The sequence below is a fragment of the Oryzias latipes genome, chromosome 9 (assembly GCF_002234675.1).
Source record: "Oryzias latipes chromosome 9, ASM223467v1".
NCBI classification, from domain to species: Eukaryota; Metazoa; Chordata; class Actinopteri; order Beloniformes; family Adrianichthyidae; genus Oryzias; species Oryzias latipes.
The window spans coordinates 12,657,888-12,684,611 of record NC_019867.2 but is presented as its reverse complement, the minus strand read 5'-3'; the positions used below and the strand labels follow the sequence as shown (position 1 = coordinate 12,684,611).

Genomic DNA, 26,724 nt, shown 5'->3' with positions numbered 1-26,724 from the left:
TTGGTTTCTTTGTACTCCACTCTATTAAAAGCCCGTTTGACATCATTGAAAAACAGTATTGTGTCTCTGTGCTGCTTTCAGTTCTGTGGTTTCAGGGTTTGTGGATCCTTAAGAGCTTTGAATTTGTGACCAGGCCTTTACAATTTGATAATTAGATAGTCGTAGAAATGCATACGGTTGAGTCTATCAATGCTTTACTCCTACCTGTGTTGTGTGATCTGTTGTTAGTCATCATTGCAGGCTTAAGGCCTGGGGTGTCCAAACCTTTTGCAAAGATTTGGTGATGTAGAAATATGTGAGGGCCAACCATTTGACCACCAGTCTTTGAACAGCTATAAGACCATTAAATGCAAATGAAAATTTTTAATGAAAACTTTATTCCAATGGGATACTTTTTCATTTATTCTCATAAAACAGAAATACATCAAATACATTTTCCCACTAATACTGTGAATTTCTGATTTAAAGACTGGAAATAAAAATAAAAAAAGTCTGGAAAATAAAACCTTTTGTCGACATTAAATCTGGGTTCATATGAAATGTTGCATATTATTCACTATTAAATTATTCACTCACTGTAAATTTCTAAATTTATATCACGTGAACAAGAAAAAAATTTAAATAGTTATCATATTCAGAAGTACACAACCATTGTAGTTTAATTACGTAAGTGGATCTGTTTCTTATGTTTTTCACAGATTTATAACAACTCAGAATGTAATTTAGCCAATAACAATGAAGAAATTCTACACATAGGTCCACGAGAATGCTGCTTACTTTTGATATTTTGACAGGTGGAAATCTGGCTACATTTGGCCCATGGCCGGACTTTGGACATGCTTGTCTTAGACCTACAGTTTGATGTTTCAAATGTGATTTTTGAAACTGTTAAACTGGTTTGTTTCTAGTAGATTTTAAGATTTATTTTTGAAATCATAAACTTTACAGGTTGTAAAAATGAATCCAAACTTCCTTAAACATGGAAATTTCCTGATTCGTGATGAATTAGTTTCATCACACTTCCTTTATTTTCCATTTAGATTAGAGACATTTGTTCTGCAGTGAATTGGCTAACAGGGGGTTAAGTTTTCCTCCTCCGTCGGGCGTTTATCCCTCATAATGGGATGTGCCACCGAGTCGTTCTGCTGGTTTAAGCCACAGCAGGTCAACATATTCAGCGCAAGAGGCGGCGCAACATGGGCTGAGCCTATCTGCGTGGAGAGGAGCTGCGGACAGCCGCTCAGTGCTCGTGATTCCAGCGATGAGAAGCTGCGGGGCTCGGTCGGACACGGTGACGCGTGGGAATCTGCGGCTGAAGGGACCCGGCGGTCAGCTGCAGGTCTGGCTGATGATGGTGGTCGCTCCTCTATGCGTCGGCATCCAGGAGGACTGATCCGTTTGCCCCCCTCCCCTGTCGCTCCCAGAGCCGGGCGATGCGCTCTTCAGAGGAAGCGGGCTTCGCCGACATCCGGAAAACGCATCCATGCGCCACGACCACTCTGCATCTCGATGTGCTTCCCTCAACACAAAGCCTGTCGTCTCCGATACCTTGTGAGAAGTCACACGTGCGAATTGGCATGGGTGCGTCTGGACGGTTATTGCGCGCTGTTTTGCGGACGAGGCGTCGGAGCGCAGTTGTGCAATGAGACAGTCGGGAATTATCAAGTAGACTTTATTGATACACAATCTGACAAATATGGCTGATCAGAGCAACATTCAATCCGCCGCCTCCAAGAGTATCCGGCCCTTTAAGTCGAGTGAAGAATACCTGTACGCCATGAAGGAGGATCTGGCCGAATGGCTCAACACCCTGTATGATCTCGACGTCACCGCAGACACCTTCATGGATGGCTTGGAGACGGGCTGCGCCCTGTGTCGGCATGCCAACAACGTGAACCGCGCTGCGCACGACTTCCAGCAGAAGCACCCGGAGGCAACCCAGACCATGAAGGTGCCTTCCAAAGATGTAGTCTTCCAGTCACGCAATGTTGTCCCCGGCTCGTTTTTAGCGCGGGATAACATATCCAACTTCATCACATGGTGCCGACAGGAGCTCTGGATCAAGGACGTCCTCATGTTTGAGACCAATGACTTGGTGGAGAGAAGCAATGAGAAGAATTTTATCCTGTGCCTCCTTGAGGTGGCCCGGCGGGGGTCCAAGTTTGGCATGCTGGCCCCCATGCTGATCCAGCTGGAGGAGGAGATCGAAGAGGAGATCCGGGATCAGGAGAGCCTGGAAGTCGATGGAGGGGAGTCAACCGAGCAGAGCTCACCTAGCAGGTGTTACAGTTGGAAAGAGAGCTGTCCCAGTGTGCAGGACCAGGAGGAGCCTGAGCCGGAACCCTTCATCTGGCCCCAGAAGAGGATTTTATGTGACATGCGAAATTTGGATGAGTTGGTGAGTTGTTTTTTAAAACAAGAAAAGCAAAACGTGTATTCATTTAAATTAACTGTTTATTCACACACCCAAAATAGGGGCCTTTTTGAGTTATAAATGTCCTTACACCATATCAGAATGCCCTGCTGGAAAGCTGTTATCCCAGAATAAATATTCTTCATTCCCTTTCTTCTTCTGACCTTGGCCCAAAGTAAACATTATGCTGTTTTGTCTCCTAAAGCATCTCAAAGAAGGGCAAATATCGCTCAGTAAAACAGACTGAAGTGTCAAAAGTCAATCCTTCTCTCTAAAAGTATCATATGAGTGTTATGAAGAAGGCTGGTGCCAGTCAGATGCCCCGTGGTGCAGGTTTTTTCAGACAATCACATTTTTTAAATTATCTGGGGTCATGTATGTGTCTGTGTAGCAACCAGATGTTTGCTTTCCTTAACGCCTTTCAAGAAAATGTCCTGCAGGTGCAGGAGATGTTCTGCAGCTTCCTGGAAAAATCCCATTCAGTCCTAACATGTCAGCTTTCTTGTTGCCATCCTCTGCTTTGGAATTGGCCGGCCTTGTCATGTGCCTTCTGGACATGAGCGTGTCAGAGCAAGGATAATGAGCAAACTGAAGGACACGTGCATGGGTGGGGAGGTGGACTCATTATGCTCTCATTGATGAGGAAAAGCAGTGACTGATCTGAAAGACAAGAGAAAGGGAGGAAGGGAGGCAGGCGACCAACACCCAGCACTTGTCAGGCTGCAGAGCTAGACGCTTTTGTCTGACTTCCATAGTCAGACCTCAGAGGAGAACAAGTAAGAGGATGTTAGCTGTTCTTTTCCAGAATGTCTGAGTCCACACACGCTCTCACATGACCTCTGCTTAAGATTATACAAGCAACTGCATTTTGGGAACAAAATGATCACAGGGGAGCATCTGCAGCACATACCTTTCATTCTGTCTCGGAGTTATCCCTGAGCTTGCAGTTGCACTCCCAGTGTCACCTGTCAGACAGATCCCCTGACTGTGCAGCTTTTGACTGATAAAGGAGGAGATCTTACAGTCATGTGCGCCTGGTGAAGCAGACCACAAAGATCCCCGACATGCTGCTGTTCATGTGAGAAAACAAAGATTTTCGGAGAGAATTTTGCTTTTAAATATACATCTTTGTAATCAAGGAGTTCATTCATTCATTCATCTCTTTCCGTTTTGTCCCTTTCGGGGTCACGGGGCTGCCGGAGTCTATCCTAGCCACTTGTGGACCAAGGCAGGGGGCACCCTGGACAGGTTGCCAGTCTGTCGCAGGGTAAAGTAGTTTGAAAATAAATAAATTCCATTTATTTCATTTGCATTTACACTTTTTATTTTTAAGAAAAAGATTTTGAATCAGTGAGTCTTTCAGTCAACTCTTATCTTTTTGAAACTGTTGACATCTCAAAACAGTGTTTTGCTCCAAGAGCTTTTCTCCTTATCTGTTGCTCTTTTACCTTGAAAAGTTACAGATTTCATCTTTCTGACTTAAATTATAATTTTTTATATGTTCTAGAATTACATCATTTGAAGTGAAACTCCATTCTGCCTCAGATCATTATCCCTTGATTTTTTGTCTTGTATCAGTTCTCCTTCCACTTGTAAAACTATAAAGAGTCACACTACTGCTAAAGGCATAACATGTTTCTAATTTTATGTATAGAAATTATAAAGGAAAATGCAACAGATGTTGCTCAGGTTTTCGCATTTCTTCTTTTCTCAAAATTATTAGGATTTTCTACCTTTAGTTAGAAAATCCAAGGTGCATCACAGTGCACCTTGTTTTTATCATAGAACCTGAAACGGTGGCATTTGCAGTTTATTATTTTAGGCTTCTTTTTTATTGATTTACAAGAAGCACTTTGTTGTTCTGTTCTTTTTTTTATATTGCCTTAGTTGGAGGACAGAGGGAAGTCAAAAGCTGTTTTGCTTCCAAAATGAAGATGTTATTCTGAATATATTGTGCCGATACTTGGATTTCTTGCTCTTCCCCACATCCTTTCATGTATGAATGGAGCTGGGTTAGGGGTCCTGAGATGAGGAGGAGGCCAAAGGGTTGAAATTAAGTCTGTTTTTACTGCTCTTTAAAACGCACTCAAACAGTTCACCGTCTTCTTAATCTGGGGATCTACTGATTGGTTTTAGCTTCTATAACTTATAATGCAATAATATTTCTGTTTGCAAATATGCATGTGGTGGCAAACATGAATCCGGTTAGTTTCTAGTAGAGAAGATTAGCTCCAATTAGCAAGACTGGGCAGAAATGGTCATTGTTTTAGCTCTGTGGTTATAAAGCAGTAGATACGTTTCTTAAATTAAAAGCCTGCTTTATGTGTCTGTTGTGTATCACTATTCACTGTGGTCGGAGAATCCAGATACTCCTTATGGTTAAGACAATACAAGTGCAGACATAATAGGATTACATTATTACATAGCGGGAACAGACAAGCATCGGTCGATCAAAATAAAATCCCCTCCTAAGTCATTTGGTGATTCAGCACTTAATGTAACAGGAAAATATCCAATTTTACGCCATTTCTAACTGTGGACTGACTCAGTGATTTACTACCTGCTGGAGACTGTCGCCATAATCTGTTGATTTTTCCAGTAACCTACTTTCTCCTGCTGATTTCTGAGCCATCACTGCTTACATAGCTGCATACGTTGGCAGGAAAAAAAAACATGTTAGACTTACCTTCAGGCTTTACTCTGGCACTCCTTCAGTGTTGCATCATTTCAGCAGGATTAAGTAATGAGAGAATATGTTCATCTATCCAGGGGTTCATTCCACAATGCTGCGCCAATGACAGCAGGAAGGCTGTTGTGTGTAGTTCAGCAAAAAAGTTCTGAGTGTGGATCAAGTGTGTAGTGGTTCGTTTCCATTAGGGCTGCACGATATGAGGAAAACTCGCGATATGCGATATTGGTGATTAATATTGCGATAACGATATAAATTGCGGTATATTAACAAATAGCAAAAAAAACAAAAACATCATTTCCATTTCACTGCAACAGTTTAAAAATTATACTCCAAATGACCCTTGTCGACGTAGGAGGCAAACATCAAACATAAAAGGGCTCATTTGATTGATCAAAAACGTAAACGGGTCCTTCTGATTGGTTAAATGCATAAAGGGATTTATTTCATTTGTTCAATATTTCAAGCTGCCATGAGATTGTTTTAGCACATTTAAGGTAATCATTTATTGCGATTTTTGCCGTCTTTTGCGGTATGCATATTGCACAGCTTGACTTCGCGATAACGATAAATTTGCGGTATATTGTGCAGGCCTAGTTTCCATGTTGAAATGTTTGTCCTGCTCATATGAGGGTTCTCTCTCAAACTTGAGCATGAAATTGGAACATCCACATGTTCAGGCAAGAAAACAGAGACTTTGAAGACTCTGGTAGTCAGTCAGACTTTTTTGCAGTCAACTGAATTATATACGAAATGGTAAATGGCATATCCTTAAATAGGGCTTTACTACCTTCCCTTTACAGTCCCATGTACAAACATATTCACACTCTGATAGCTCCGATGCCTAACACAGGCACCAAGCAATAATCAGGATGTGGGGGTTTAGTGTCTTGCTTAAGGATACTTCAACACATGGGCAGAGAGGGCAGAAACTAAACCTGCGGTATTCCGATTAGATGTTGACTGCTCTACCTTCACACCACGGGCGCATAAACAGGTCGAAAACAGTGTATTCATCAAATCCATGGATTTACTTTTTTAGTTGACAGATTAGGATAAATTAAGATAAATATTAGAGTGAATCTTTTTTTTTCTTTTCCTAGAAAAGCATGACTCAAAGGTGTTTCACTTCATGCCCCTGATTTAGCTTCTGAGATCACATCATATAAATACAGATGATCTTTTTCATTTTCCCTTTAAAGTCACATATTGGTGCTTCCGCCTGTTCCATCCTGTATTTTGAGCTCTCAAATACACCAGAGGGTTTAAATCGTTGGATTCCTTCAGTCAGCATCTTTCCTTCCTCCTCTTCCACATCTCCTCACACCTCAGGCTCCCTATTGAGTTTTGTTGATTTACCCATCACCTCCATCCCCCACACCTCCCTCCACTGCAGATGATGAAGGAAAGAAGAGGGGAACTGTGTGTCCTGTTGGTGTCATGCAAGAGAGGAACTGAATAGGCTGGTACTGTCAGCACTGAGTTCATCAAAGTCTGACATCTTGATCTTTGGAAACATAATCAGAGCGCGTGGGTGATGCAGGAACAGAATGGAAGCATTGTGTCTGTACAGACACTCGGCCATTAGCCTTATGGTCCAATTCATGCATTGAGTGGATAAAAAGACGGGGAGCGCGACTTCCTTTTGTGACTGCACTGCACACTCTGTCGGAGCAGACTGGAGTGGATGTTACTCTGGGACGGAGCGCGACAGTAGAGAGTGAGGAGGAAAAGTAGGTCACCCTGCTGCGCGTTTGGTCACATTGAGACATTTTGCTGAGAGAGCATGGCAGCCTTCAGTGACACATGGATTCATGTTTTGACTGATTTCACCTTCTGGGTTATTGTTTTTTTCAACTGTTACTGTCTTTGTCTTCAGTGCAGCAGTTTTTGTGAAGAGACAGTAGAAGCTCCACTTTACATATTACCTGCTTTATTCCATTGTAGGATCATTTGATGCTATAAGAATTTGTAATTGTTAGCTCATTTCATTTTCATCTGATGAAGATTTCCGTCATTATTGTAGCTCACTCTGTATTGTTGTGATTTCTTCATCCTTGATGGTTATAAGCGAAGGACTCTTGAGACTCATCAGATCACATCAGCAAATAGACTGATGTTAAACTTCCTGCCCTGATTGAATACTTTTTCACTAATCACAGCCCTTGATGTCTATCCTTTTCTTTTACTGCTTCTTCTGACAACAACGTGGCTTAATTTGCAGAAAACTGGTTCCTGGTTTCTTCTGGAACAAGTTAGACCACTGTTTTTTTTTTCTTATAGAAAAACGCAAAACTGAAAGCAAAACTGTGTGGGGGCATGTGATTTTTATAGATAACAATTACCAAAATAGTGTGACCTTTTTCCCTAACACTTATTTCCTTGTACTGGCTGTGAAAACCTGCTCTCAGTTTGACGGTTTTACGCGTATGCATTTTTATAAAGTAGGATGAAATTAAATAAAATGAAGAAAAAGCCTCAATAAAAAATGTCTGTAAGGGTCTGTAAGGATTACACACTAAATTCTTTTTAAATGTTACTCCTTATTTTTAAGGTTCAGGCTGCATTTTAAACAAAGGTAATAAAAACTATAGTTTTGTTGGCTTATAAAAAGTTAAGTCTTTTTAAATTGCTATTATAGAATATTAAATTTATTTAAACCGAAACATATTGAATTAAGTGGTATGAAGGAGTAAAATTGAGGTAACATACATTGTAATACATGTAAAGGCTTGAAAATACAAAGTATTTTACTTTTGTTTTAGGGAAATGCAAATAATTATGAGAGATTTTAAAGAGACAATGAATGGGTTTTGCATAGATTTTTGTTTTCCCAAACCTCTCTTCACTCTCACTAAGCAATGACCGCATCAATACCACACAGTAAACCACCAACTGCCAGTATGAAAAAGGTTCCTCTTCCCCATAGAAAGACTCCATACCTGACCCTGAGGCAATTATCCATCTCTGCGTCTGCTTAGCTGTTAAACCTGCAAAACATGGCGCTCTGTTTCTGCTCACTCCCTTAGGCGATTCTCCAGCAATATTGGAAAACATAATTATCACTCAGGCAGTTATTTTTCAACTCCCTACAACCCCCCCTTTCAGTTTAGGAGGTAAGTGGTGTGAAGGCTTAGTTGTCCACAGAGGAGCTGTTTATACCAACTGTCATGGGAGGACAGTTTTATAAAAAACAAAAACATTTGGCTTTTTGTTGGCATGTGTTCACACGCTCAAGAAGGGCTTCCTTATGAATATGATGTTACTTCAAGCTACAAAATGTCTTTGCTGTCAAGCAAGGGCTCCTGCTGGCGTGTTTTTTTCTCTGTCGCTGCTTATCTGACGCAGAGTTTGAGTTTTTTCTCAGGAAGTTTTCAGTCTTTAGGGGCTGCTGATACTTTAAAAGGCAAGTCTGGTTCTGTCGTGTAAAAGGTTAAATGTAGCGTATGGGTTGTGGTTTAAAATCTTTGATAAACTGTTCCTGCTTTAATTATAACGCTGGTAGAAGCTGTAAATGTCAAAGCTAGAAAAAAAGTTTAGAAAACCTATAAAACAAGTTTGTTTTTTTGCTGTTTGATTTCCGCAGTAGCTTAATTCTGTTTAGTTTTGCTGAAAGATTCTAATAACTTTTTTTAGAAGTTTAATTGTAAATGATAATGAACTCTCGCAATCAATGGAGATCTGAGAGAGTGAAGTCTAAACATATTTATCCCGTTCCCTTCCCATTTCCTGACTTGGTCTCAAGGGTTTGCACGGCTCTGTCTCTGCCTATCTCTTCTCTGAATAAGCCCTCAGATGTTTACAGGTCAGGAAGGAAAACAACGAAGAGATTGTTGACTCATGCTGAGTAGTTACGATGTGATCTGTGCAGGAAGAGAAACCTTTTTTATGTATGAAATTACCTCTGAGACAAAATCGACCCGCAGAGAAAACAGCATTAGCCTCTCTTTCTGTTCATACTTACAAAGTATGAAAAGTGCTATATAAATAAAAATTGATTTGATACAAAGCTATGTCCACTGCAGTATGAACAGCAGAATTCCTGTATGAGGAAAATGGCCGAACCGTTTATATCAGACTGTTCAGGCATTTTCCTGCTTTGTCTCAAGCATCTGGAGCTCCCGTTCAAAAGCCATCCTTCAGTTTTTCAGCGTTCCTGCTGCACTTCCGCATGCTTCCTCCATGACCTCTCCTCACTCCTCCCCTTCTGTCTCATCATCCGTTGTGTCGCATGTTTTGGTTTCAGTGTGGCTGCTGCTGTTGTTGACACAGAAAGGACATGGGAAGTGCTCACATTTCACCTGAAAGAGACCTCCGAGTAAAGACAGCTGTTTGAACTACAGCTTATTAAGTTCTAATTGAAAGACTTCTTTGTACTCTGACAGAGGGAGCCCAGCTCATTCCTTCTAGAAAACTTTGGATTCCGTTGCTCAACTCAGAAGATGAACAGTCTTAGCAAACTGTATGGTTTAATAGGGAAGAGGATGACTTTGTATGTGTGTGTGTCTGTTGCCATGACAATCTTTCCATTAACTCACTAGCTGGGGTGTTTCCATATTGAGCAGGCCAGCCTATGAATGAATCCCAGTCAAAGAAAAAGAGACAAAGCAGACCCAAAAAGAAAAAAGAAAAAAAGACAAACATGCTGTGAGTCTTGGGATAAAAATAAAAGGACGGAGCAAAGGCTGCACAGCTGCAGGTGACATGGAGAACAGAGGCACAGGTGATCTGCGGGTAGCCTCTGATGTCAACCTTTCTAATTAGGATGGGACAGAGAAAGGGTGTTATTTCAAGAAAATAACAAGGTGCTACCTTAATCCTCCAAATTATAGATCTGCAAACTGGTTTAACACACCCACACTCAAAAGCAGAATATCTCCCTTCATCGTCGTGTGGAGAGGGGAAACTCTCAGTTCAAGACCAGCAGCTTTTTAAAAATCCCGCCAGTGAAATGCAGCCCTACTAACCTTGGACTCCCAGTAATGAGTATAAAAAGGCATTCACTCATTACCCGCTGAGCTTTGTCCTCTTTGGTGATCCACTTTCTCTTTTGGTTGACAAGCTTGCACTTGCCTTTGTCTGAGAGAGAAGTCAAGACAAACATGTACAACACAGGCCTGCGTCACTCCACCCAGCAGTTGTGTCTGACTCCCAGTAATAAGCATCCCCTTGACCACAGTAAGACTCCCACTCTTTCAATTCAAAAGCCAGCTGGCAGCACAGCCCTGCTGACATCACTGCAGCCACAAGTCTGGCTTCTGAGCTCTTTGACCCATTCACTTCAGAGAGCCACAGAACTGCAAAAGCCTCCGTCAACATGACCGGTTTCTGGGTGACGAGCTTAGGGTACTAAATGATCACAGAGCCTCGATAGGAGGAGATGAAGGAGGATTTTAATGTTGTAGGACAGGAGGGCAGATCATTTTATCTCACAGTGAGTGTTTGGAGAGAAAATTTGGCAGGAAGATGAGACCCACACACACACACACACACATTCCATTAACTTCCCACTGTGAGCCAGCCAAGATTGCTCATTTCTCACATTGTAGTACAGGGTCATTATGTTATTGACACATCAAAGTCAGAAGCAGCAGCGCTTTAGTCAGAGTTACAGATTTGAATGACTAAACAGGAGCCTTTTCCTAAAACAGGAAAGGCTCAATGTCGGTTCCTTTCACATATGCATCATGATTATGTGCCAAAAAGCTCTAAAATTATTATTTCCTTTATTTTTTCAGGTGCGTGAGATTCTGGGCAAGTGTTCCTGTCCAGCTCAGTTTCCCATGATCAAGGTGTCTGAGGGGAAATACAAAGTGGGAGACTCCAGTGCACTGATTTTCATCAGGGTAGGTGCCTCCATCATACCTCTTGATATTCCAGTGAGCATATTCTTTCATAATCAAGTAAATAAATGTATAAAAATATATGTTTTTTCTCAATAAATCTTCATTTTATTGTACAAATACAATTTTATTATTATTTTGATCTGTGAGGATGTTAAAATAAAATAAAATTTTCAATTAAAATCTCACTCCGTTCATCTTCTGAAATATCTTAAAAGCATTCCCAGTGGTCTTTTTATTATGATCAAGCCGTTTTTAGCCACAAAAAAAAAAGCCTGTGTCGTTTCGAGGACATAGTTTCTGCAGAGGGGCAGTAGTTCATCAGAAATTCGTCTCTGAGTTTTCTAAATGTTCTGATGGTGATTTGAAGAGCAAACACATGCATCTTTAGCCAGTCTCAACATGTGATTACATTAATGTTAATGTGATTATTGTTTGTTTAATTTCTTTCCTAATTGAACAGCCAATGGTTAAAATTGAACATTTGCAACATAATCGTCTTTGAGAGGCACAGATTTGGAAGATGCAAAAGTCACAAATGTATACCGGTACTCTTTGGGTGGGAATTTCCTGAAAACGATGTGGCCAAATATCAGCAACCCTATGGGTCAGAAAGGAAAACAATCACCACCGCTTTGCTTTACTGATTACTCCAAAGATATTTCAAAATAACTTCAAGGGTGCCAAAGCCTTGATATTATGGTAAGCTAACAAATTTAGCACAAAGGACAGAAGGCATGTCTTCATTTTGTGGAGCCATATGGTGCAGGCATATGGCATCATATGTTCTTGCGTGAGAGCTACAGTTCAGCAGCAACAAATTCACATCTCCACTGCTTGACTGAGCCACAGCGCACTGTAAAAGCTACAGTAGGCTACTTTGATTCCTTGTGTTGGTGTTTACAATCCAGCTTCATCTGGCCCCCCCTCCCAATACAAGACTTTTACATAGACTCAAATAGAGCTTTAAGTCATTTCCTGCATTCTCCTTATCTCAGCTGCAGGTTCGGGTTCCTGCCCGGCTCCTTGTCTCAGTTTCACTTCGGGGGCTGATATTGTACCCACAGCATGCCTCAGAGGACAGTCCTGGAAGGCTGGTTGGTTCCAGAGGTCGATTCGGTCTCACTTACCTAAAGTGCACTGCAGCCAGATTAATGAGCTCTTTCTGTGTTTCCTGTGTTACTCTAACCTATCAGACCATTGGAATGGCAGTAATGCCAGCATTTTTATATTTTTAATAGAACCACTTTCATAGTGCTGTCATGTTATGGATGCATTACACCTGATTTCTTTTTACTTCTTAAATAAAAACATACCTTTCTTAAAATATGTGCTTTAGATGCTCAACTGATTTATAATCAAAACATGTATTTTACTAGCACATGTTATTATGTACACAGAATGTAAAACTAGGTACTAATAAAAGTAATTCATAATCCTAAAGCAAACTTTAAGCACTTACCAAACAGTTCCATGAAATCTTATTTAAGACAATACTTCAAAAGACTGATCAACTTAAATTAACCATCTTTTGATTTATGATTAGAATAAATGGTCAATAAATAACAGAGATTTTGATAGACGAATTAAACTGAACATTTCCATCTTCATATTCAGAGAAAAATTGGGATCCTGTTACACTTTGGTATTGGTGCTGCCGCACAAAACTTGGGACAAAAAAGTGGCAGGTCTTTTGAGGAACCAGTGACTTTCCGTCTTTAGATCCAAATGATATGTTCCAACAGCTGTATGGCTCAAGCCTCGATCTCATGTCTAGTTTTCTTGTTTAGTCTGTCTCCGAAACCCAGTTTAAAGACAAACTCCAATGAAAATTGGGTATTTGGTGTTTTTAACATGTTTATGTAGCATTTTTCCCTTGATGTAGGACATATATAAAGAAAAGTAAGCTTAAAATTATATTTCTGCGTATTTATTTATTGAAATTCAGGAGAAGAGGAAAAGATGCAGCTAATAAAGCCTTTAGCGGTGACGTGCTGCAGTCGACAGGCCACAAGCTCACTGCTCTGCTTCATTCTGATGCATCCACTTGTAGACGAATAAATCCATTAACGTCTTTGTTTTTCTTGTCCGAGGTGGCATCTGACTCAGAACTGTAGGACTGGATAGCCCAGATATTGTTCACCATTTTTTGCACACTGGTAATTTTAGGTTGATGTTGTGAACGGTTATAAGATAGCGGAAGAGAATGTACACAAAGAGTAAATGGGAAATGAAGGCAGGCTTTCTCCGTCCAACAGAGGGGAATTTCTAATGAGCTACTGCTGCTCTGCAGAAATGATATCCAAGAAAATGACACAGGTTTTTACATTTTTGCCTAAAAACAACATAATTTAAATTCATTTAAGTTGTTTGCTGTAGTTTAAATGCATGCACACCTTTCTTATGAGATTTTTTAGGTCGGCTTCCTTTGTGTTGCCTCTGCCCTTTTCTAGGATGACAGCTGTTATACATGTGCAGAAACAGCTACAAGTGCACCATCCTTTATACCTACAAGGAAACTGGCAGAAGCTTTAATACTTAGCTGACTTCTACTCAGCTACCAAAGGCTGTGACGAGCATCTTAGGCTAAAACCAGGAGATGATGAGGCAAATGATTGAATAAGCTGAGAGCAGATGACAAAATGAAGGGGCAGGGGGTATTTTTGTCCTTATGGGGGGTTACTTTTCAGTGGGTGGAGAAGCCTGCAGCCGCGGGGAACAACAGCTGAGATGAACCGTGAGCCTAATGTCTGAATTAACCAGCAACATTTAAGAAGAAATCATTTCAACCCACCCCAACAGTGATGACGAGAAGACTGTTCCCTGTTGCCATAGAAACAGGGATTGGGTCTCTGCAGTTGTGAGACCCCTTTTAACGGCTGGAAAAGCTGGGAAATAGTGGAATGTGGTTTGCTAACATTAGCTAAATATTGGGGGTACTCCATGGATTAAGGATTAAACATGAAATATCTCAATTATATTCCTGCTAAACTTGAAAACAAATGATGCTATTTACAAACAAAAGCTTAAACATTGTATATTAGATCCGATTGACCTCTGATTGATACCATAGTGTAAAATAACCATTCCTTTTATAGTCATAATATAAATTTGTTTAATTTTTTGAGGATTTTGCTCTCTATCTTGCACAGTTTGATTCTGTGTTTCTATCATATTATGACCACAGTGATTATCCTTCTATTTTCTTTCAAAACACAATTAAATTAAAAAAAAATATGTATTTTTCAGGCCAAAAAGTGAGAACGTTGGTTGGAAATATTCACGAATATGCCTTACTTGGCACAAATCATCCAGTAAAAGCACTTATTTTCCCTTTTGCGTAGCTCTTTTGTAACAGCACTGATGCTTGAAATATGCAGAGATTCTTGCAGCCTTGCGTGACCTTTCTTTTCTTTCACTGCTGCATCGGGTGGTTACTCAGTACTATTCTGACAGTAAAGATGTTACTGGCATGAGTTCAAAACTAGAGAGTAAGCAGTTTATGCTTCCAGGTCTGATAGAGATAAGCAGATCATCTGTTTTGATGGATTTGGTGTGGAAAGCCAACAAAGCAGGGCGACTTGTGAAATGCCTCTGAACAGTGGAGAGACTGTGGGGTCATGCTGCTGTGCACATGTGCTGCCTCTGTCCTCGTTCAGGGAGCTGGAGATGCAACTTGGTGCCACGTGTGTGCAAATATGTGGACATAAATTTGATCCCACGCAGACTCAGCATTATGTCTTTCCTTGCGTGCTCACAAAAACACAACTTTTAAAACATGCGGCTGGCTGTTACACAACTGAAGGCAGGGGAGATGTTTCTGTGGGACTGTCAGATCAAATGTGCTGCTTCAATAAAGGCAGAGTCCGCCTGGAGGAAGTGAGGCTCTCTGGCGTGATCTTGTGGCTGTGTGGGCATTGAGGAGGAGGAACTGCCAGATACCCCAACCTCTCCTTTTGTTGCATCCATCCTGACTCGACTCTCCTTTTCAGCTTTTTCCTGAAAAATAAAATCTTCACTGTGAAGCAAAGCTGACAGCAGGGGGTTTATTTGTTACCATGCTAATTCATCCAGCACCCCGATGCAGTTAAGGAAAGCCAGTAAAGTGAACATGAGAAATGGGATAAAAGGTAGGCTTTTAAAGGACTTTGGCTCTTCTTTGTGCTCCCGTGTTGTTAATTTTTGCATACAAATAGTAGTGATCACCACAACAACTAGGGCTTGATAAGGGGTAAAGAGAGCAGGTTGGGGTACACCGAGACATCATAGATCACAGAGGGTCAGTCTCCCTTTGTTGCAAGCTCCTCTATACCTCTTCTGTATTTTTTTCTTTTTCTTTCTTTTTTGGAGATGAGCCATTTTGGCTGTGAGCGCCTGTGTATGTCTGGAAAACCATCCATCTTTCAAAGCCTTTTTTATTCTCTGCACCCTCAGGTCCTTCGCACTCATGTGATGGTGCGCGTTGGAGGGGGCTGGGACACATTAGAGCATTATTTGGATAAACATGATCCCTGTCGATGTGCTGCTTTTGGTGAGTTCATCTCATAAATTACAGCAGGCACCTTCCACACAAATTTGATTGATGTTGTCAAAAAGTGAACAATGAAATTGCTCTAAAAGTCGCTAACTTGTAAATAATAAATGGATAGAAAAGAGTATGACAAAAAAATGATTCAATTAGGACACTATTTTTTATGGTCTTTCTTTTTAATGCTCTCTTAAATACGTAATGTTTCAAGGTTTTATTTAAAAAAGTTGGTAAAATAAAAAATGTAAGCTATTCCGACCCTTGAGTATCTAAAGAAAGTCAAAAGTTTATCCTAAAAACGACTTCAAACTTATTGTAATCTTTTATCATATTTTATCTTCTCCGCTGCAGCTCCCTAGAAATCAGTCAAACATTCTTAAAATTTAAAAAGAAAATCTTTAAATAGGCAAAAAATCTGCCTATTGGGTAAAAAAACTGTCTTACCAAGAATTCTTATTTTAAGAAAAGAATTCTAGCAACTAAGATATTTTCTTGAACTAAGATTGTTTTTCTATTCCTTAAAATTAATTGTGTTCCAAGACAGAAAATAGCAGATTATTTCTTGAAACAAGGATCATTTTACTTTCTTAGATTCAGTTTTTGTAGTTTGTTTTCCCCTTTATTAGCAACAATGGTGCAATTTTTCTCAAGATTGTAATAATTGTGATCTTTTGATCACTAAATATTATTAATCTTTAGTCATCTTTCAGGCTAACTTTTGCCATATTTTCCGTTTGTTTGAACTACTTGATGACCAATCTCCACAGCTCACCGGTACCACCAGGCCAAAGCCAGCGGTCAAGGTCAGGGAGCGCACAGCAAATCCTCAAGCGCCCATTCCTCCCGCTCCACCAGCCCAGGCCCGCACTGGCGAAATGATGGCATTGCACCCTATAAACCTCCTGACAGACGCACCCTGGAGCTCCTCTGTGCCCAAAGTGCGTCCTCCTCCCCGTCCACAAGACCAAGTCGGTCGCAGAAGTCTTCTGTCACCTCTGAGCTTGACTGCAGTCCCGCACATACTCTACTGCCGAGGCCGCCTCGAGACCGCTCAGAACCACGTCACTTCAACCCCCTGAGGTGAGTCATGTGTTTGAGTGAAGATCCAGTAAAAGTGACTCCACTTGATCTCTCAAAAGAGCCCTGCTAGTGTTTACTTGTTTTTTGCTGCCTGATTTCTCTGCCACACACATTAAGTGTGATATCTCCATACACCAGAAAGCCCCAGGTCAGACCAGAGCAGATTTATCTAATCTCAGGTGACAGTGCTAGATAAATCCATCTCACACTGTTGCAGCACTCTACGCTACCTCCTAGTGCAGGGGTCGGGAACCTTTTTGGCCAAGAGAGCCATAAACGCCACATATTTTTAAATGTAATTTCGAAAGAGCCATACAATAATGTAGAGTTTCCCACACTGAGGCACGGAGACTTAACCTCTTTTAAGGTTCTTTATTCTGGTTACTGTAGACCACAACAAACGCCGTAAAATTAATTCAGCAACTCCTTAATCTCTCCTGTCGACACGAGACGAGAGAGAGCGCTTCTACCAACTTTATATCCCCCCCCTCCCGCTCCAGCCCTCCCATTTCCCTTATTCGGCCCATAGCTGAACCCCATTGGTCCAAACTACCTAACAACAGGCTGAGCGACAGAACTGAGAGCCAATCAGATCTCTGCTTGATGCGGTCAATGAACTCCAGAACTTATAACGCGGCCCAACAGCCATCCAACTCAGTCCGCGACAATATGTTTAAAACTAAATATACAAATGAATGTGTGCATTTGATGTAATTTCAACATTTTTAAAGTACAATAAGTCTGTGGATTCTTTTTAATAACATGGTTATGCTGTTGCTGATAAATGATGAGTATTTCTCGTGGTAGTTTTGCTGATGGTCTAGTCTGGTTGATACGTGGTGAGTTTCTGCTTCACGCAGGCGTTGAGACTTTAAACGTGATCTTAGGTCTGAATGTTCTGTAGATGTGACAAAGACTGATCACATGCAGACGGGGAGCCAAACACACACTCACACGCCGCAGTGGGTGACAGGCAGCGGGTTTTACGTTTTTACAATCCCTGCGCGATTCACCTGCTGCCTGTCCCCACAACACCTCAGCCCCACCCCCCTGCTTTCTCCCTCACACATCCCGTCCCCGCAACTGCGCGCTCTTTCTCAGAGACGGGAGCGCGCACTTTTAGGCACGGCAATTCACAGGTTTCCAGTTGGTACAAACTCTGTGAAATTATAGATAATAGTAAACTGATAGCGCTGGCGCAGATTTTTCTCTCCAAGCACCGCTACTATTGCGCGCCTCTTTTTTTTTTTTTTTTTTTTTTTTTCGCGCCCGAGAAGGACTGGACTAATGATAAAAAAAGTATAATTAAAGATTTGTCTGCGAGCCACATGTGACCATCAAAAGAGCCATATATGGCTCGCGAGCCATAGGTTCCCGACCCCTGTCCTAGTGGGTAAAAGAAATACAGTAATCTCTTTATAAATGTCAATGCTATTTTAATGTAATTTATGAAAGATTTATCTCAATTAGTATTATGGTTGTTTCAATTATATCTTCAATTTATAGGATTGTTGCTAATCAGTGGGAAGCAAGTGAAGAAGATAATCACGTATCGGACTTCTTTGATGTTCTCCAAACATTAACTAATGCTAAGAGAGCTATACATGACCCTTAGTGGGAGTTTACACACAAAGCACAAAAGTTGTTTAGAGTTCAACCTCAACCTTGTTTAGTTGTGTTCTCACTTGGCCCTATGCCCTCATGTGGCTCGTTTCTCTTTAAAGCATTGTTTAGAGCAAAGGTCGAGGCAACAGCTCGAGCAGATTAACCCTGTGTAGGTGGGATATCTACTTTGACATGTGGTGGACTAGATGAAGACTAATCTTATGGACAGCTGTTCACAGCTGATCTGAGATGTCAGTGGGATCATCCTGGAGTTTCTTGATTTTCTAGGGGTGTAACAATAATTTTAACAACGGATCCATTCGTATCATAACTTTTGGTTGCAGATACAACTTATAGTTTATTGCGAACGATCCGATTCACTGACCTAAAATCGACTCAAAACTTCAACCAGTGTGACTTATAGGTAAATACCTGGGGACACAATACATCCTTGTATTTTTTGAAAGATAATTAAGTGTATTTTAAAAATTTGTACAAACAAGTAAACAAGAATTGAAGGCAGATCCATTCACTTTTTAGTTTCATAAAGTTCAGCCCACTGTTGCATATAATCGATTTATTTCATTTTGAAACAATTTTAGAATGGTACAAGTCGATTCCGTTACCAACTTGCTTCAAACATCGATTTAGTTGGATTCTAGTAATGATTGAATGATTAAGTCGATCAATCGTTGCACTCCTGCAACTTTCTGAAGTTTACAACAAATACAGGTCTAGTTGAAAATAAAAACATGAATTATGATTATTAAAAATGTAGGAGGCAACTAAATAAATTAAAGCACCAACACTAAATTTCAAAATAAAAGCTAATAAAACTAAAAAAAAAAATTTTCCCCTACATTTATTAGGATGGTATTGCAATAAATGCCTTTTATTTGCTTGGCAGAAACAAGGAGACAGTGATGCCTGTGACAAGACGCCTCTCTGGAGACAGTGACTCCTCAACAGCTTCTTCCAAGGGAGGAGGAGGGGGAGGAGGGGGAGGGGGACGCCACTCTTTGGGTGGCCCTTCAAGACGTGCTGGTGAAGAGGTGGTGCTGCTCGTCAATCGCAAGGAAGGGAAACATGTGATTGAGAGATCGGCAACTGGAGCTCCACGCGCACGCAGCCAATCCCGGGAACGAGCTGCGCTCGCTCCGGTCCTCAAACCCAGTCCAACATTGGGTTCCCCGGGTGGAACGCGAAAATCTAGCACAGAAAGAGGACGCTCTCTTACCAATGAAGGCTCTCGGAGGCTCAGTGCTCCACGGTCGCACAGCCAAAGCAAGTTAACTCACCGAGCTTGGTCGCGCGACAGCAGCCCCGGATTGGCTTCTTCCAGCAAAGATCCTCATCCACCTTCATCAGAAAGAAGTGAAGAGCTTCTGTCCAGACAAGGACCTTCATCAAACTCAGTAGTGGGTGTTGGTTTGTCTAAAAAACAGTCATCTTCTTGCTCCAACTCCCCAGTTAAGGGAGGCCAGAACAGTAATAACAACAGTAAGAAAACCACAAATACACCCCGTCCTCCCGCTCCTCACTCTCCATCCGTAGGCAGAGGCAAACTGCTTCCACCTGTCAATCCAGGAGCGCGGCGATCACCACACTCATCCACGCAGACCTCCTTTCACCCTAGCACGCGCTCGCCAAGGATTTCCCATACACCTCGCACTGCTGGACGAGCCTCCCATAGGAAACTGTCTGGTTTGGAACAACAAGAACCTGAGGAAGATGGACTTGGCTTTGGCCTTCAGATGCTGCCAACCTTCGATCCCCAGAAAGAGCAGGACCTGTATCGGACTTTTGAGGCCGAGTTTCTGGCTAACACACAGCTGGCCAGAGGTGGCTCTGCCGGAAAGGTTTCAGGGGGAGCAAAGCAGCAGGTGTTGGGGAAACACTCAGCATCTAGACACAGTGATCCTAATGTCACAGACTCTGCTTATTCCTCTTCTAACTCCTCCACCTCATCCACCACGGTAAGTGGGAAGACTGGAAGCCTGCCCGAACTGAAGGAGTCCAAGAGGACTAACCTTCATCACTTTCCACTGGATGACCCTTTGAATTTACTTTATGGACACCACTTTGGAGGAACAAACGGTAATGGTCAAGGAGAGCTTCAGCAGTGGGGGGATAGTAGAGGGGCGTTCAAAAAGCTTCCAGCCATTTCCAGCTCAATGGAAGGAAGGGAGACTCCAGTTTCAATGCCTGGCCATGGAGACACTGAACCAGATGGGCTGAGGAATCATATCCTATCGCAGCCCACTTTTCACTGTAAAACTATGAATGGAGAACATGAAGGTTGTGCTACATCCGACGGTAAAAGTCAACAGGCTCAGCTGGGCTGGGACACACAAACTAATAGAGATGTTAAACTAGAAATCGACCATCCAAACTTACATTATGAGATAGAAAATGGTGGCCAGAGTGTTAAACCCCCACCTCCTGAGCCTTGCTCATTTCCCCTTCATGCCTCTGAAGACTGTTCCTTCCAGGATTCTTCGAGTGAAAACTCTTCCATGGGCTTCAGCTTAAGCGGATCCCGCTCTGGGTCCCCCCCGCCATTGTTACCAATGGTCAACGGGGAGAGTAGGCAGAAGAGGACAAAAGGTCCAAACTCTAAGCACAGTCAGGGGGCGAGGTTCCGGCCCCGCACCGACAACAGGCCACAAAACAGCCCGTCCCGTATCCCCACCCCAGTCAGCTACAGGGATCTCCATTCATGTGAATCTCTTTCCCCCAGCCATTCGCCGCCGCTTTCCCCTCACAGCTCCCACCCAGGTGGCCATCCAACCACGTGCAAGAACCTGCACCAGGCCTTTACAGACATGATCCACCCTCAGTCCTGCTCCCCAGCTCTAGGCAGCACAGACTGCTCCTATACAGCACACTCAGGCGGCCTGGACACTGAAGCTCGGATGTAGCACAAATGTGATGAACTCAGCAGACTGTCACGGACCACTGTTTTAAAAAGACATTGGATTAGGCTTCAGACTGTTTTCACGGCACGTGAAAGACATGTTTTGATTTAAATTTTCCTTGTGTAAATGCAGGGAGCTTGTGTTGCTTTTTTTGCACTTAAGCCAAATTATTTATTACCAAAAGAACGACTAAAACTTTACTGTAACGTTAATGTGTGCATGAGGAGGATTTTTGCCAATGCTATTGTTTTATTTTTTCTTTTTTCTTTTAACTCACATGAAATTCTCACTTTATTTACAGAACAAGCATACGTGCTGTCGTGTGCCTCATTCAGAGGCATGGTAAAGTGCCAGGTGTGCTAGACTTCATCCCTATAAACAGTGAAAACACTAAACCTTTAGTTGAATGGATCGGCTCCCTCCTGTGGTTTGGGATAGCCTTTTACTCCTAAAAGATTTCACATTTCTACACTGATCTAGACCACACATGTGACCAAATGTACTTATACAAAAGTTAATATGAATAAAAGTAGTTCTGATGTTTTGAACAAGGTTTCTGTACCATTGCTCAGTGGGATTTAGATGTTTTTTGCTTTTAGTGATGTACTTAAGGCTAATATTTGCTTTTGAGTCTAAATTTCTAACATCTGTTTGAGACCCTGTTTAATTTTGTAAAATCCTTTCACCTCTACTTTGAATTTGACTGATTTTAAAACGAGGACTGAATTTTTCACTGAAAACGAAGAGTTCAGAACAAAACAGTATGAGTCACATGCTGAGAAAAGCAAATGTGTAAGTATAACATTTTTTGCTCACACATATGGGTTTTTGTATATACAGGGGATGGAACGTCCACTATAATGTATATAATTTGCCGTTTTAAGGTCTGTGACGCCTTAGCTATGCAATATTGGTGTTGGAAATGCCTTGAAAATTCCCCTTTGCCTTAAAGTGATTGACACATTAGTGTTTGAATGGTTTTGCTTTAGTCGGTAAAACTTGCATTGCCAACATCACCTGTTACTGAAAGTTAAGATTAAAAGGATTTTATGAAAATTGACAAAATAAATTTGTTAATTAGAACTTATAATAGGTTCTACTTCATGTACAATTCATGATACAAATGAACTGCATTATTATTTTCCTTTGAATTTGAGAAGTTGTTTGGAGATGATGTGTTAGGGATGTAACAAAGGACAGGATCAATGTAATGGTGACACCTAGTGGCTAAAAATCATATTGCAAAATAGTTGTCTGGCAAACTTTCTCTTTCAAGTGCTCAGACGTCAGAGCCAGAGACTGAAAAGACAAAAAAAACTAAATTAAGAACCACAGTTCACATAAAGTATGTGAATAACAAATGTAATGTATGAGAGAACATATTCACACTACAGAGATTTGAGTGCTAACATGGTAGATTTAGGTATTTAACATTTGTGGACCTTGTAAAGAAAGTTAAACGATTGTAATACCATTGCCTCTAGAAAAAGAAACCGGTTTAAATTAATTAGTTTGAAGGTTTGGTCAATAAAGAACAGAATGGCCACATTAATGTTTTGGTGGGACACAGGTACAAAGAAGGCATGAGTTAAGAAAGCGATGTTGGTCTAATTTATTTATGTAAGGAAGCTGGTTTCAGTGGGATCAAGTGATGTTTATGTCAAGATGTAAAAGTGAATGTTTAAAGTTTTCCAAAAATGAGGGATTTTAAATAGCCAACTTTTGTCCCCTGGCAATTGGAGAGACAAATTAATGAATGAGAATTTTTTCTTATCTAAAAACTGTAATGTTTCTTCAAATGAAAAGAAATAATTGGCCTTTTTTTTTTTTACACCTTTTTAATAAAAATATACAATCCATACTTGATTGAGGCACTGACAGTAGCAACTTAAAATGTCTTTCATTAGAACTTTTTAAATGTGTTTCTGAGTGTTTCAATTTTACATTTTTTTCTGGATTGTGTTTTGATTTACTAATGGTCCAGCTCTATTTGAACTGTGAAGTCAGACAAACATAGAAGAATTTTTATTTCTCAGTCTTGTAAAGTGAGAAAATTTTTAACCTGCTCTTTGTTGTATAGAACCTTTTTTTTTTAAATTCATTTCCTTTAACTCACAGTCAGGAAATTCTGAATGTTTATTATCTTGATGCCATTTTTGCTAAAATGTTGGTGTACAGATTGCTGGATAATGTGGACGATGTGTGTAAGAAATAGCAATACTGCAACGTTTCACTTCTTTTATTTAAAAAAAAACGTATAAAGTTGTCATTGAAATAAATGTTTCATTCCGAAAATTAAAATTGTTTGAAATTTTTTATGTATTTCTGTAAATGCTCCTGTTGGTTTTCAACAAGGTGCAGTTTAGAAATAAAAAAATTAAATTGATTTGATTTGTTTATTTAACGCATTAATTGTAGACAATATAACAAAAAATCACACACGTTTGTCAGTCCCATTTCAGAAATAAAGAAATTCATTGATTAAAAAACAGAATAATCATCAAAAATGTAGGAAGACAATAACAGTGTAATTACTCGTAATCTTAAAAAGGAATCTTTGCTGTAATGCATACAATAATATAAGATCACATTAGATTAATTAAATATAAAGATCTGCCAAAAACAAGTACAGTATGAACAATCTCAAATTTAGTATTCAATTTCAATATTCTATTTTTTTTTTTTTTTTTGCAAGACTAGTAAATGCTTAAATGAATTTAGAAAAAAATCAAACATGTTAACAATTGAATTCAGTTTTTAAGAGGGCAGGAAGGAAATTTATTTTGTTGACTTCTTAGTTTTATGAAGTCCCGCTTGTGCAAGTCTAAAGTCATACGTGACAAATCCAAATCAAGTCTTAAAACTTGTAGTTAAATAAACATTTTATTGTTCACAAGTACTCAATAAATTACTTTTAACAATTTGTAGGGATACATTAACAGGCAGCTGGTGTTTCTCCGCTCCCATTGCAAAGACATTGCATGAGGACATAAACAAATGAACATTCATATGTCCCAAATCTCATGTCTCCACTCATTTTATGGGAATAAAAATGTTAAGATTTGTTAAAAACTGGTAGAACCAGATGTTAATGAAAATTTCACATTTTCCCCCTATCACTTGAATGCACGTGAATGAAACTAAGCTGACGTGACTTGTCACACTGGGTGGAAATACGGAAGTTAAACAAGTGGGAGGGACGAAGACCAACACTGCTCGTACTACGCCTTCAACGGTAAGATGTTTGAGGAGATTTCCCCTATTAATTCTTTTTGTGGTGAGCTTCATTATAGCTCCAGAAGGTACGCTAATTCCTTGGGCAAGGGCTGAATTAGGCCGACAGATTAAGAGCTTAACTATTCCGGCAAAGACTTCCTTAACCCTTACTTAGAAGGTCAGTTTTCAGCTTTGCTAGCTGCAGATGAAGTAGCCTCGCGCTAGCCGACACCGACATACCTTTAGCCTTTTCTACCAGCCTCATTCATCTTACGCATTTTCTGTAAAAATGCAAGAATGGGCCAATCAGTTATGCGTGAGTATTGTACTTAACTGCGGTTTATTAGCGGTTGTTGCGTCAACTTTTACGCTGTCGATAGCTAGAAATGTAGTTTGCTTTCCTCGTCACATTAGCCTACTAAGCTAACGTTATAGCCCGATGCTACTTAAGCAGCAAACTTTGTATATTTGTGACTCAATAAACAGATTCTAACAAAGGCATCTGCTGAAACATGTTACATTTTTGTTAGCAAAGACAACCCACTAACTATTTGAATGGGTTAGTGTTGATTTAATACGGACGAAGTCGTATTAATCGAATTACAATTAGCTACTAGAGTTGGACCGTCGCTCCGATGTATTTGCCATACGGCAACCTGTAGGCTGTTATCCAACTGAAATAATTGGGTTTAAACGTCAAATATTGTACCTAAATGTCACCACAAAACAATTAAAATAATGGTTATTAAATAACGTCAGCCCTAAATCGGTTCATTCATATGAAGATGGCCACTACTTGTAGGAAGTCTTTACTTCAATACAAACTGTCACGATTTTACCAAATATCTGAAGTTAACATTTGAAATTGTTGAGAGTAAAAATATCAAACAATATTAAAAATAGATTTTAAAATCCTAATGTGTACAAAGCGTAACTCATGTTGTTTTATCCACTAGAAGGTTTATAAACTTAAACTTGCAGAAGACACAAGAAAAGGCTAAAAAAAACAAATAAACAAAACAGGAAGATATTACTTTGAAACATTCCAGATGGAGATTTTATTACAAAAGTGTTTTTTTATGTACACATAAAATGCCACATGGGTTTAAGTGACTCTTGAAAGGGTGCATCAGTGTGTACAATAAACCCAATCTGTTTGTGAGCTTTACCATTTTGGGAAATTGCTTAATCTTTAATGCTGCCTGACTTTTATTACAGTTTTTAAAAAAAAAACTTTTAATATTCATTTTACTTTGGTAGCAGCGTCCTAATTTACTGCAACCAAATTTGTCTTTCAACAGAGGTTTGGTGACTTTGTGCTCATCTGCTTCCTCTTAATTGCTGTAATGACTAATTTGCATTATTTTGCTCTATAACAGATTGGATTTTGTGTTCATCTGTTTCCCTCTTTACTTATTGCAGCAGTTACAAATCTGCCTGTTTGTCTTACAACAGAATTTCCTTCAGTTTTTGTCTGTCTTTATCTGTTCCCTCAAATCCTAACTGTTCATGGCAGATAGAGAGCCTTCATGATGGTGGGTTTTTCCTAATCTTCTATTTAGAGAGAGGTTTATTTTCTTTTCCACTGTTAGCTTTTGCTTGCTCTGTATTAAGATTACACTGAAAACCCTGCAATGTAATCTACTGGTCACTTATATAACATAGGGATATTAATATGATATGAGATATTGTGGCCCTATTGGAATTATCTTGACTAAATTGTATTATAATAATCATTATTAATAAACTGTCCGTTTTTTGCTTTTCGTGGAGCACTTTGAGACCTCATTGGTTGTGAATTGAAATGACAAACTTGAAGAAATTCGTCTTATTAAACAAACTCTCAAACATCTATCTCCCTGAGAAAGTTGCTCTGTCTGCTGGAAGTTAGGAAACCTGACCAGGAAATACTGGGGCCAAAACGCTTTCCCCTTTTAATCATGATTGGGAGATTCTTTTTTTTAAAGGAGACATTTCATTCTGGTTTTTCAGCAAACTCCATTGATTCTTTTCCTCTCAGGTCTGCAGTATTTGGACAGTAGAAGGCAGGAAATCCTTTTAATTTCATGTGCTTGCACTTCTAGGTTTTCCTGTTATTTTTGAGATGTGGCAAGTTTCCATTGAAACAAAAACATCATCATCATCTTTCTGTGTTTTGCAGGAGAACAGACAGTTTGGATCCAAGATGACAGACTCCAAGTACTTCACCACCACCAAAAAAGGTTTGCTATTTTTTATATCGAATACAACACATTTTTTTTTTAAATTGTAGTTTTTATTGTTGTTTTTTGTGGATTTTGTTACTGGCTCAGTTGTGGGATGCTAAATTGTTGAGAAAAAGCCATACAATTAAAAAGCCATATATACAAAGTAACATTAGTATGGAGCTAATGGACATTTACTACTTCCAGAATATAATGAAGACCTTTATC

The 26,724-nt window shown here is 40.1% G+C and overlaps 2 protein-coding genes across 9 annotated transcripts in view; both read left to right on the top strand.

Annotated features, from left to right (window-relative positions):
- The first annotated feature begins 1,103 nt into the window (after positions 1-1,103).
- gas2l1 (growth arrest specific 2 like 1) lies at positions 1,104-23,377 on the top strand. The gene is made up of 5 exons (XM_020705929.2): positions 1,104-2,398; positions 10,841-10,948; positions 15,380-15,476; positions 16,241-16,553; positions 19,066-23,377. The coding sequence occupies exons 1-5, from the start codon at positions 1,697-1,699 to the stop codon at positions 21,077-21,079; spliced, it is 3,234 nt and encodes a 1,077-aa protein (XP_020561588.1). The 5' UTR covers positions 1,104-1,696; the 3' UTR covers positions 21,080-23,377.
- Positions 23,378-24,240: 863 nt separating this feature from the next.
- ap1b1 (adaptor related protein complex 1 beta 1 subunit) overlaps positions 24,241-26,724 on the top strand; it is a 28,757-nt gene continuing 26,273 nt past the window's right edge. For 4 of the 8 annotated variants that reach the window (XM_011479146.2, XM_004072371.3, XM_020705920.1 and 1 more), the window contains exons 1-2: positions 24,479-24,608; positions 26,454-26,514. In XM_011479146.2, coding sequence (XP_011477448.1) covers positions 24,582-24,608; positions 26,454-26,514 — 88 coding nt within the window. In that variant the 5' untranslated portion in view covers positions 24,479-24,581. The other 4 variants (XM_011479147.3, XM_011479148.3, XM_011479149.3 and 1 more) reach the window with 4 other exon arrangements.